At 46.8% G+C, this 12672-nt stretch overlaps 1 protein-coding gene across 1 annotated transcript in view; it reads right to left on the bottom strand.

The window, feature by feature from the left end:
- Positions 1–12672, bottom strand: part of DPYSL5 (dihydropyrimidinase like 5) — an 82659-nt gene that overhangs the window by 21749 nt on the left and 48238 nt on the right. Inside the window, exon 3 of the mRNA XM_045549220.1 lies at positions 777–935. Within this exon, the coding sequence (XP_045405176.1) occupies positions 777–935 (159 nt within the window). The remainder of the gene's footprint in view (positions 1–776; positions 936–12672) is intronic.

The following is a 12672-nucleotide window of genomic DNA, read 5'->3' as shown; positions in this document are numbered from 1 at the left end:
TGGAACTTAATAAATAATTGATGGCAGAATGACTATCTAGGCTGCTTCCCTGGGGTATAAGCAGTAAAACTCCAGAAACAAAGCAAAACCCAAATGCCTGTATATCTGTTTTCAGGAAGAGCAAGGAAGCCGGATTCCGGGGACAGGAGACTAGATTCAGACCCTGGGGCCTGGGTGGAAAGGCAGAGGCCAGGGGAACAGACACAAAGAAGGTGCAGAGGCTGGACTGAGGAAGGGCTCCGTGGAGCAGACTCAGCTGTGGACCAGGACAGCCTCAGGGCTCCTCAGAGCAGGAGCTGGGCCTCAGTAGGGAGGGGGTGCCCCTGGGTCCGTTCATACCAGGTGGTGCTGAACAAGGACGAAGCCCTCAATTTGGAGAGCTCGGCTCAGTGCTGTAGACTCTCAGTATGAATATGACAGTCCCTCTGCACCAGAGCCTTGCTCAGCCCACTGCCCAGCAGCACTGCCATGAGGTGACATCTCATGTAAATATCAGGAGATGCTAAGCACCTTGTCGTGAGAGCAAGGCCTGGCCTCTGGCCTTGGACTGTTTGTTGCAGGGCAGGGCTCTATGTGCTTGCTCTAAAACAGGCTCCTTAAGTTAGGAAAGACAGCCCATCCACGCCCCTTATGGAATCCCAAGCGTTTTTAATTTTGGCACTGGGGGAGGGCACAGTGTTGGTGGGAGGTGTCCCCCACACAGGCAGGAGGGCACCACACCCCAGCTGGCTTAGACCAAACAGCCCTGCTGCCACGGTGCCGCCTTGCACTGTTACCTTGGGTGCCCACCAGGTGATCCCCACATGGAGGGCGTAGTCACAGCAGACTTTGGGGTCAGCCAGCCCCCGGCACTTCTCATAGGCATCCACGAGGGAGGTGTCCTTGTCGGGTAGGACGTGGCCGATGATCATGGTGGTGCCTCCAACAAGTGCTGCCTGAGGGAGAGGGGAAAAGGCAGTCTCATCACAGCTCTGCCTGCACCCAAGTCACTGACATGGTGACACACGGTCCCCAGGGGTACATTCAGGACAACCACAGACCCGGCCTCACAAGAGGCTGCAGCAATGTTTGAGAAACTTTCAGGAGCTGTCCAGAGGTGTGGGAGCCAACAGGTGACCTTCATCTTTACTCTGGGTGACAGGTGACCTTCATCTTTACTCTGAGTCCACAAACCTGCTTCTTCCTCAGCTTGGGGTTCAGCGTGGCACTTTGGAAAACCTACTTAGTGTGTCGCCAAGCCTAAGGCCAACCCCGATTTTCCCAATGAGGAGATTCTCTCCCTAAACAAATTCTAGCCAATTCAAATATATAGATGACATATTAAAATGTCTATATATAATGTACTGTAACATAATATATAATATAATCTCGTATAATATAATAATATAGATGACATAATCAAATGTCTATAATATTTACTAATTTAGTTACACACATATACTTAAACCATAAAGTGTAAAATGTCAATTTGGATGTATTGTTTGTTTTATTTTCTCAAATTTCATGAGGCGATTTTATTCAAACTTTTCACATCCATCTTCAATATCAGGGTCTTTGTCTTCAGTTTTTCTCAGCTATCTTGAGACAGAGTACTTTTTAGCTGTATGTATGTAGTGAAAATTCACCCTATTCACAATCTTTGCAAAATACCTCTTTAAAAAGAAATCTTTAAAAGACTTCACTCATAATCACAAAGTGTATCCCCAGGAAAGATTATTCAGTCTGTATTAAAGATTGCCTCCCACCAACTTTTTAAAAACCAATTTGGCCAGGTGACTTCCATGAACTTCCAAAACTGGCATTGACCAAAGGCTATTTCAGGCTAATGTGTTGTTCCCAAACAAAACTTTGTCATTAAAATTTACATCAGTGAGAGAGTCCCATAATATGAGTCTTTGTGAGGACTCTAATATAAGGCGACTCTTCTTTCTGATTAAAAATAGTTGAAAAAGTCCTGTCCTCCTATCTGAATCCTTACAGTGGTTTGGAATCACAGCTCTGGGTTTGAGTCCCTGCCCTGCTGCCTCCTAGCTGGATAATCTCAGCCGGGTCACTGATCTTCGCTGAGGCGCAGATTCTTTACCTATACAGGTGGGGCAGCTTCCTCGTTGGACAGCTGTGAAAGTCAAGTAAGACGTCATTTATGGAATGGATTTGGTAAAGTGTCCTAACGTGGGTTTTCAGAACTTTGCTGTTTATCTCTGTTTTCTGTATGGGAGAAAAAGAACACAATGACACTGTAATGATTTCATGCTTCTCTATTCAATTAAGTCCTTGGTCACAAATCAGAAATATTGCTGGGGAATAAGGGGCTGCAAAAAAAAAATTGGTTCAGTGGCCCAATAGCAATTAAAGTGAAAAATTTTCCAACCTTGATTTTTCACTGGCAGGGCCAGTGACAATATTGCCTATGTTGTCCTATGGAACTTAGTGGTCTGATTTCTTGCATAGCTTAAAGCGACCAACAGAGGGTGGTCTGTGGTTGCACGTAGGAGATAGGACGGGGGCAGCAGAGAGTCGGAGAGAAGGGGAAACGCAGAGCAGATTGTAGCTTTACTAGCAGCCTTCTATTTCTGGCCTTGCTGGATAGCGCCAGGCTGATTCACCCTCACAGCAGGTGGTTGTACTCTATTTTGTCCTGAAATGCATTTCTTGCTTTTACACGTGCATACGGGGGTGTCTGACATACTGAGGTTTTACACACTCAGTTGTTTTATTTTTCTGTGGTTCTAGATTGCTTTACACCCCCACAGTACATCTGCCGCCTTGGATAGAAAACAGGAACCTGGAAACAGCACAGTGTGATAAAAGAGCCAGGACCATTCTTTTTTTTTTTGAGACAGAGTCTTGCTCTGTTGCCCAGGCTACAGTGCCGTGCCATCAGCCTAGCTCACAGCAACCTCAAACTCCTGGGCTCAAGCGATCCTCCTGCCTCTGCCTCCTGAGTAGCTGGGAAAACAAGCATGCATCACCATGCCCGGTTAATTTTTTTTTTTCTATTTTTAGTTGCCTGGCTAATTTCTTTCTATTTTTAGTAGAGATGGGGTCTCACTCTTGCTGAGGCTGGTCTAGAACTCCTGAGATCAAACGATCCACCCTCCTGGGCCTCCCAGAGTGCTAGGATTACAGGTGTGAGCCACCATGCCCGGCCCCCAGGACCACTCTTAATACCTGCAGGTCCCAGGGCAAGAGTAGAAAAGGAGGTCCAAGTGCTGAACCTCTAAATATTTAAAAGTTATAGTTCAAGCTAACAAACTGTTACACAGAATATGTTCTATCCTTCTACTCTGTCGAATATATCTTCATAATGACCAAAAGGGGCCAGGCTTAAATTCAGAATTCTCAGGGTCCTTGCAACTGTGAGCTACACTGCAGGCAAAGTCGGCCTTAGCCTCTGTGCCTGCTCCCAGCCCACACCCCCCACCCTGAATTCATCCTGCAGCCCATAGGTCTAAGCTCTGTCTACCTCCTGCAAAATGCTGCCCATGGGCCCAGTGTGCACCTACTGGTGGTCTGTCCTCCAGGAGGACAGTTGCAGATTTGTGTAGGCCCTGGAAACACGCTCAGGGCCATCTGTCAGGGAATCCCAGGGACCCAGAGTGTGGTCTAGGACTGGGCGAGTGGGCTCTGGGCAGACACGGCCCCGGGACCCATGGGGCAGGGGTACAAGTTGTTGGAGGGCCGAAGGAGGGTCTCCTGGAGTCCAGAGCCCAGGGCAGAGGCTAGTCTTGCCTGGGTCTAAGGATGGGAACTGAAAAGAGTTCTGGAAGGAGTCTGAGCATCCGGTGGTAGTTTAGACTTTCCCACCTATGGGCTGTAATCCAGGAGCAGCCATGTGCCCCCGAGAGGGTCAGGTGGCACTGGATGTGAGAGCATCGGTAAGCTGGGAAGGGCATAAAAGGATCCGGAATAATTATTACTGTTGTCACCCCAGGCCTGAAAACAAGAGTGTCACAGCGTCAGGAAACTCTGCCCCAGCTGTAGGCTCCTGAGCCCACAGCAGACATGGGATGCTCAGCACCTGTTTGCTCTCAGGCAAGACACACACTGAGCTGGCTTTTCTCATATGCACAGGTCCCACCCACGGGATGACGCTGACAAACTCAGTCCTCACAGGAATGCGATCCCACAGATGTGACAGATCTTGTTAGCGTCATTTCTACAGCCTTATAGAAATCTCATTTAAGGATTATGTTTAAGAATATGCGACTGTTGCACGTTCATGACTTTTTATGCAAAAATGGTGCTGGTTAAGTACGCTGTGGGAGACTTTTAATGGAAGTCAGTAAAAATGACGTTCATGGAAGCCAAGGCATAACGTGGAAAAGGGTTATACTGTAACGAACGAACAAGGCAGGATTCAGGATGCTCAGAACTATGTTTAAACATACATACCCACACACAATGAAAAAAAAATGGAAGGAAACAGATCAAAACATCAATAATGGCTGTTTTTGAATGATGAGATTCTAAGTAATCTATTTTTTTTCTATTTTTCCAAAACTGATTTAATAGAATATATTACTTTTTTCTCTTTTTTTAGAGACACGGTCCCACTCTGTCCACCCAGGCTGGGGTGCAGTGGCATGATCACAGCTCTCTGCAACCTCAAACTCCTAGGTTCAAGTGATCTTCAGCCTCCCGAGTAGTTGGGACTATAATACAGGCACACACCACCATGCCAAGCTAGTTTTTTCTTTTTTGTACAGATAGGGCCTCGCTATGTTGCTCAGGCTGGTCTTGAACTCCTGGCCTCAAGTGATCCTTCTGCCTCAGCCTCCCAAAGCACTGAGGTTATAGTACTTTTATAATACACATTTAAAAAATAAATTTGGAGGAAGCTAATACTATAGTATTTAAAATTTAGTTAGCCATGATTAATGTGTTTAAAATACTTTATTTTAAAGTTAAGAAATATTTCAAAGACAGAGCAGAAGTATAGAAAATAATAAAATACATACCCATGTACCCACTACTCAAATTTAACAGATATTAACATTTGCGCCATATTTACTTCAGATGCTTTTAAAAAAAGAAATAAAATATTTCTGATACAACTAAAGCCCTCCACCCTATTCCCATCCTCTCTTCCCTGTAGATGGTATAAATTCCTCCCTTCTGTGTTTTTATGCTTTTCTATGTTTGTTTTGTAAATTTAAAAAAACTGTATACAAATGGTATCTATCATGCTGTCTATATTCTTTTGCAACTTGTTTTTTTGAAACTCGACTTTTATCTTTAAAATTTATTTTTGTAGATTTATTTCATTCATTTTAATTGATTCATTGTATGAATATTCCTTCATGCATGTATTCATTTCGGAGCTCACACCCATTTACTGCTTCCCACGGCGCGCGAGCATTCTCACTCACGCACATGTGAACGGAGCCCACATTCAGGGTGTCCATTGCCAAGAAGTAGAATCGCAGCTTCGTGGAACACGCTCATCTCCAACTGTACCAGACCTGACCGTGGAACAGCTGGTCTCACTAGGGCCTCCTCAAGTCTGGTGGCTCATTAAAATTGCCCATTCATTTATCAACTTGAGCCCTTAAGTTATATATATATAAGCATATTTTTTATGTATGTCTAGCTAAGCATTCTCTATCATGTATTCGGGCTTTTTTTTTTATCCTGAATGTAGGACTTCACATCACTACTAAATTAACAGGGACATCAGGGCCATTGGTGTAACCAATAGACACAGTATCATTATACACATTTGGCAAGATACTAAACATAATCTTACTATTTCAAAGTGTCACCATTATTTTTTTTATATTTTAACATATGCTGGGTAAATCTGGATTTATCTGATGCCCAGTAATGCCATCCCCATTAGTTCCCCAAGAAAACCCAATATACTTAATGGTAATCCAATTTTATGACACAGTTTCCAGGCATACACTTGGCTAAGAGCAGGAATCTATATTCGAACTCAACCTAAGCCTTTTATAAATGCCATCTTTATGCTTCAGAAGTTCATCAGACCAACATGGGGCACATGGAGGTCTCCATACTGACCAGAGACCTGCCCAACAACTTAGAAAGATATTTCAGATCCTTGTGCCTATTTAGCTATGATTTATATTTGCTGACATTACAGAGCCAGAGAGAATAATGTACTGGTCCCTCCTAGCTTAATCAGGACAAAGACCTTTGAAGAGTCACTCTCCTGGCATCTACAGGACTGCAACTCCAGTCATATTTTGCTGAGCTTCCGACAGCAATGGTCACCCTCCCCTCTGCCACAAGACTTGCCTTTCTCGCTCCAAGGCCAAGAACCAATTGGTCAAGGCACAAACTTTGTGCTCTGCTGTGGAGAATGCACTTGGGCCAGAGCTAATCCATGGGGTTTTTCACTGAGGAAGGGAGAGAAACTTCCTAGAGCATATTTTCATCCTGATGTGTGTGTTTGAGGAGGGGACTGGAATCGGGAAAGTAGGATCTGCTACTACCTGGGTGTGTACAGATCAAGGGTAACTCAATCTTTAAAAAGGAACAACACTGCACTGAGACTCAAATGACAAGTGCTCGGACGTGTGTATAAACTGGTAACTGCAGTGCAGACATCTCTGCGTCTCTTCATGCTGTTGGGAAGCCATCACTTGTCCAGGTGGATCTACTTCTCTTGCAATTGCTGAACCACTTCCTTTTCTTTTCATGTTAAAATTATCTTCCATCTTTTACTCACACCTTCCCCAAGTGAGAAGAAAAATAGAGAATAAAATAAGAGAAAAAATAGTAACCAGCTCAGTGGTTTCTCTATTGTTCAGGGCAACTTACTGGCCCTCTGGAGCACCAGCTCTTAGCACCACGATGGCTTGGGACACGAACAACCCCCCCAAAAAGGCCCAAGCATGTCATCAAGTGGGATGATGCATCCGTGGTACTTGGAACCGTGCCTGGCACACAGGAAACACCTTTCCCATCCTGAATCCCAAGCCCCCCAGCCACGGCCAGCTCCACGGGCATGTGGCGTGGAGCTGCACAAGGCCTTGCACTTAGGAGGGCTCTGTGCTTGCTTTAATGTTCTGCTGTCACTGTCTTGAAATTCTTAATAATTTTTTAACAAGGAGTCCCACATTTTCCTTTTGCAATGGGCTCTACAAATTATGTAGCCATTGCTGCCACCAGCTCATCACCTACGCTGGCCTGATCAGGCTCTTAACAGCTGACCACTAGGCTTCACTGTCATCTCAGCCAGCTCACGCAGGGGCCTGAGAATACCTGATCACTGACCCTTTCTCTGATAATTCCCTTCAAGCATGCTGAATGCTGACCACCACTCCATCCTCTCTGAGTCTCCCTCAACACCTTCTATCAAATGCCTCTTAAGAAAGCACCCTCTTCTAGAGCATCCAGGTGATGCATGCTTAGTTCCCTGAGGCCAAGCTCTCCGCCCCTCTGGCTACATACAACCCTCAAGCCTTATCTTGACTGAGAATCTGCAGCCTGTTGCGCTAATCTTGCAGCTGACAGGTTTTCTCTAAATTGCACATATGTAATTAATTGCACTCTTAAACTTCCTTTCACTTTCCACTCCTGCCTTCTGGGTTTACACGTCATCTAGGGCACGGTCCAGCTTCTTGACCTTACAATGCTCTTACTCTAAGCATTACCATATCTAAAACTCACACTTCACTCTTTCAACTTTCTACAGAGGAGATAACATTTGATCCACACTATATTTAAGAAAAAAACATTTCTTCATACTTAATCTGCCTGCCATTATATAAATATGAATGCTATATTTAGTGGCAAAATAGTATAGTGACAAGAATCGGACTTTAAGGCAGGCAAATCTAGGTTTCAATCCCAGCTCCATCACTTACTAGATCTTGAGCAAGTTATTTCATCTCTTTGAGCTCCATTTCTCCATTTGTAAAATAGAGATAATAATACATGGAATTACTATGATATTTAAGTGAGAAGATGTATGTAGAGCACCTATCCCGGTGCCTGCATACAGTAGGAGTCCCACTAAATTGTCATGACTGACAATAGGCATAATTTGTAGGTAGAAATCACATGCATACCATATGTCCTCTGTTACGTACATCAGATGCTCCAAAAGAAGAAACATAATCACCTTAAGGTGCTTAGAGTCCAACTGGCAAACAGGACCAAAAAAAAGTTCATTTTTAATAGAAATGATTTCAAAATAATACGAGACTACAAGGCAGCATGAGATAATATTCCTAATGATGACGGAGAGCATCAAGTTCAAATGGGAGGAGAGGTCATGTTAGGATAGGAAGGCTGTGGGCATGATATGACCAGGCCAGGATGCTCCAGGGCAGCAAATGGTGTGGTGAAGTCAGGGGTGCAGCCAGAACACGGAGAATAGACCTGTTTGGTTTGGGCCGAGGCAGGTCAGATTAGGACCAAACTATGTGGACCTAGATTAACCTGGTTTCCACCAGATTGGCAAAGTCTGTCAACTCTGTGTGTGGAGGTGGCGGTAGTGAGGGAGTTTATGGAATGTGGGGTTTAGGAGCACATTTACAGGGAGGACTCTGGCCACACTCCCATCCCTGGACACATCGAAGGCCCACGAAGGGAGGCTGTCAGGGGTGGACCCCTCGTTGACCTCTGCAGTTAGCCACGTGCAGCCACTGCAGGCTTCTGGGCGGAGGAAGAACGTGCAATTGGCCTTAGGAACACGATGCTGCCTGCAGTGTGCAAGCTCGACGGCAGTGCTGGGCTGACGCACCTGAATTTGGGGGCTGGGATGGAAGGGACGTGTGTGAAACATGATTCCTGGAAGAAGAAACAAGTTTTGATGACAGATGAGGAGGTAAAAATAAACAATGGGGGTGTTATACTTGAGTGGCTGAAAAAACTGTTTCCTGAGAGGGAAGATCAAATTTAGGGGGGAGGGAGTTTTTAGACATATTGAGATAGAACTGATTAAGGGACATTCAAGTGTTGATGAAAATTGCTAATAACTAACATTACCGAGCACTTTCTGTGCCTATTTTATTCTCCCCCAAATAGGTGCCATCATTATCCCCATTATTCAGATGAGGAAACTGAGGATTGACATTCATATCTTTTAGGCTAGGAGGGACACTTCTTCCCCTCCATTCAGAAGGGGGTGGATAAAGGAGACAGTCAGAGGTGACACAGGGAGCTGAGAGAGTGCAGGCCCTTTGTCCCAGACTTCTCAGTGAAATGGGCAATGAGGCCAAAATCTTGGATGGAAGGTATTGGGGAAATCAAGAGTACTGTTATGGATGAGGTCTAGGGAAACCATATGAGAAATGCCCTGCAGTGTCAACAAGCGAGGCAGTAACGGGACTTGGCTGAAGTTAACGTGGCATTGCAATGGGGGGGAAGCCAGGCGTGGGGGCAGAGAAAGCAGGCTGGCAGTCGGGCACCCACGGGTTGGGGATGGCTGACAAAGCGGTCTAGGCAGAAGTCCAGCACAGCCATGAAATGGGGAGGGGTCCCAGGGCAGGCTAAGTTTGGATGGGGCTTAGAGTGACATTTGCATGCTTAAGTTTATTTGAAATGCAGTTCAGTTCTGACGGTGCCTGGAAGCAGCTGTAATGGTGGGAGAAGCCTGAACCTTGGAGCCTGGCAGGCCCTGATTCAAGTTCTGGCTGTATCGCTTAGGAGTCCTCTGGTCCTGAGCAAGTACTCCTCGGCTTGGGTGGATGGGGGGCCACTCCCTGCAGCAGGTATCCCCTGGAAGAAGAATGGGGCTGTGGTGGGAGACGGGGAGCCCAGCGGTCGATGTGTTAAGTCAGGCCTTGGGGCATCCAAGGCGAGGTGTCCCGGAGGGAGGTGCACAGGTGTCTGGGCTGTAGCTACAAAGTGGGAGTCACTGGTAACAGATTACCCAGGGAAAGAGGGTGGGGAAGAGGAGGAGACACTCTGGGAGAGGACCCTGAGAAGCAGCAACGTAATGCAACATCAAGATGAAGACAACAGCAGGAAGGAGACAGGGAAGGAATTGCCAAGAGGCAGGAGGAAGCCCAAGCTGGCATGGCGTTATGGGAGCCAGGCATGGAAACTCCCTGGGCTCACTGGCGTCAAGACGTGAGCTGTCCTTAGAGGTTAAGATGTAGGCCCTCCCCAGGAGACCTGAGCTCCCACTCCCCACAGGTGAGAAGACCAAGGCACCTTTCGTGTCTCAGAAACAGTGAACACATCTGCTTAGGAAGCCCCCGATTTCAGCCTGCTCTGGCTCCTGCTCCGCAGGTGGACAGACTCCAGGCGCACATCACACTGCCGGTAGCAGCACTCACTGCTGAGAACGGAGAGAAAGGTCTGTGGTTTGGTGTGAAATGCCCACTTCCCCTCCTCCCTTCAGCCTCATCAATAAAGAACAGGCCTCATGGCCAGCTGCAGGGAGCAGCCAGTCACACGGGGGCCAGGGGGCTGTGCAAGGGTCCCCGCCCCCTCTTCCCTTCTGTCACAAATAGTCCTAAGTACAAAGGGAGCTGGCTGCACGGGCAGCAGCACTGGTGGCAGAAACACCTGCCAGAGCCTGGGAAGGCTCATTGCAGAGGACCCCACAGGGAAAGATGGGTGCACGGCAACAAGGGGGTGCTCCCCTACAGAAGTTTTCACATGAAACTAGACCCAGAAAGAATCTCCTAGAAGGCTGCAAACCGGCCCAAGGACCTGGTCCCTCTGCCTCTGGTATGAAGTGCTCTAAGAGCGGTCATCAGTGCAGCAAAGCACTTTCCCCATCTAATCTTTACAACCGCCATGTGCGGCAGACATTGTCATCCTCTCAGCTGTTGAGAGACCAGCCACGGCTGCGATCCAGGTATTTTTATTCCAAATCTCACACTCCTCTGGAATACTGAGAACAGAGAACAGGTCTGATGCTGCTGAAATAGTAACTAAGCACAGAATTGAGGCGATATCAGCCCAGCTTCAGGGTCTCCCAGAGGGTGCACTTAAAATAGACCACTGATAAGGAAGTGCATATATCAGCCATAACATGTTTTTCAGTTTGGAACTAGGACCACATGAATAGCAACTGGTAGGAGAAATGTAAAAGTGTGTGTGGTTTCCATGCTGAGACATCATGCATACTTCCACAGTTCAGACATTTCCTTGAAACCCTGGAATGAATTGTGTTAATTCCCAGACACGGCAGACTAGCAAGTCCCAGGGATACAGAAGCAGTGACGTCACTCTCACTGAAGTCAACAGGCCACTGTGGCAGTAGCTCCTGGGTTTCACTCACTTTTAGGAAAAAAATTATCATTTACTGATGGCCTACTATGTGCCATGTTCTTAATATATATCTTATTTGATCCTCGAAATGACTGTAATGGAAAGCAGGGACTGGAACAGGTATGTGTGTACCTGTGTTCACTGCACTCACAGCCAAAAGGTGGAAGCAAGCCAAGTACTCACTGGCGGATGACGAGATCAGCAAAATGTGGTACATGCACACAATGGGATATTATTTAACCTCAAAAAGGAAGGAAATTCTGACACCTGCTACAACATGCATGAGCCTTGAAGACATTATGCTAAGTGAAACAGGCCAGTCACAAAAGGACAAATACTGCACGATTCCACTCACATGAGGGACCTAGAGCAGTCAAATTCAGTGACAGAAAGTAGAATGGCGGTTGCCAGGGGCTGGGGAGGGGGACAGGGAGTTAGTGTTCAGCAGGTACAGAGTTTCAGTTGGGGAAGACGAGAAAGTTCTGGAGATGGACAGTGGTGATGGTTGCACAATAATCTAAAAGTACTTAATGCTACTGAAATGTACACTTAAAAACAGTAAAAATGATAAATTTTATGTTATATACAATAACATAAAAGCTCAGAGGAAATCCCACAGCCAGACTGAAGGAGGGTCCATCTGCCCCCAGGGTCCCCGGGTTTTCGTTACATTATGCCACCCCAGCCAGAGCTTGGGGGAGCCCTGGCCTGACCACGGGGCGCCCGGATCCACGATTCCTCAAAGCCCGGAGAAAAGCCCAAGTGAAATTAGACCTAACTGCAGTTTAGAGACAGAGGAGTGGGCGTGGCTAGGGCTTGAATTACAGGGCTAAAACTGAGAATTGTGCCAACATTTAAAATGATGAAACGAGGAGCTCCAGGCTTCTCTCTAATCCAGAGTGATTATCCTCACTGCCGAGCATCCCATTTAAATTCATTGTGCTCGATACAAAGCCACAGTACCCAGCCGGATGTCTCCCGACATACAGTTGCCATGGAGACTGGAGATGATCCTCACAGGCACTGCGTGGCAGAGGGAACGTGGCTGCGGGCTTCTGAGGACCACTCCAAAACAGAGCCACGCAGAAAGGCCCTTTGTCACCTACCTCCTTAGCAAAGTATCTTCTAACCCCAAAGCGGACCACAAGGATGTTTATTTAAAGTCCAGGCTGCTCACAGATAACTGAGAGGAGGGATTCAGCCGTAACCGAGCGAAGAAGCATGGAATCCCACTCGCGCTCCATCCCTCGTCTGCTTCAACGTGGCGAGGTCCTCATTTTACCCCAGATCTAAGTGGTGACAGCACCGTAAACCTGCTGAAGTAGCTGCCAGGAAACCTCCCTGGAAATGTGCCATCTTGAACGGGGGCTGGAAGCACTGGGAAGCAGACAGGCCTGCCCAGCGCTTACGAGCTTGGCGACTTATGTCTCGTCTCTGAGAGCCAGTTTCCCACCTGCAAAGGAAGGACGATAA

This window comes from Lemur catta, chromosome 4 (assembly GCF_020740605.2).
Source record: "Lemur catta isolate mLemCat1 chromosome 4, mLemCat1.pri, whole genome shotgun sequence".
Taxonomy (NCBI): domain Eukaryota; kingdom Metazoa; phylum Chordata; class Mammalia; order Primates; family Lemuridae; genus Lemur; species Lemur catta.
This window is presented reverse-complemented; position numbering and strand designations above follow the sequence as displayed.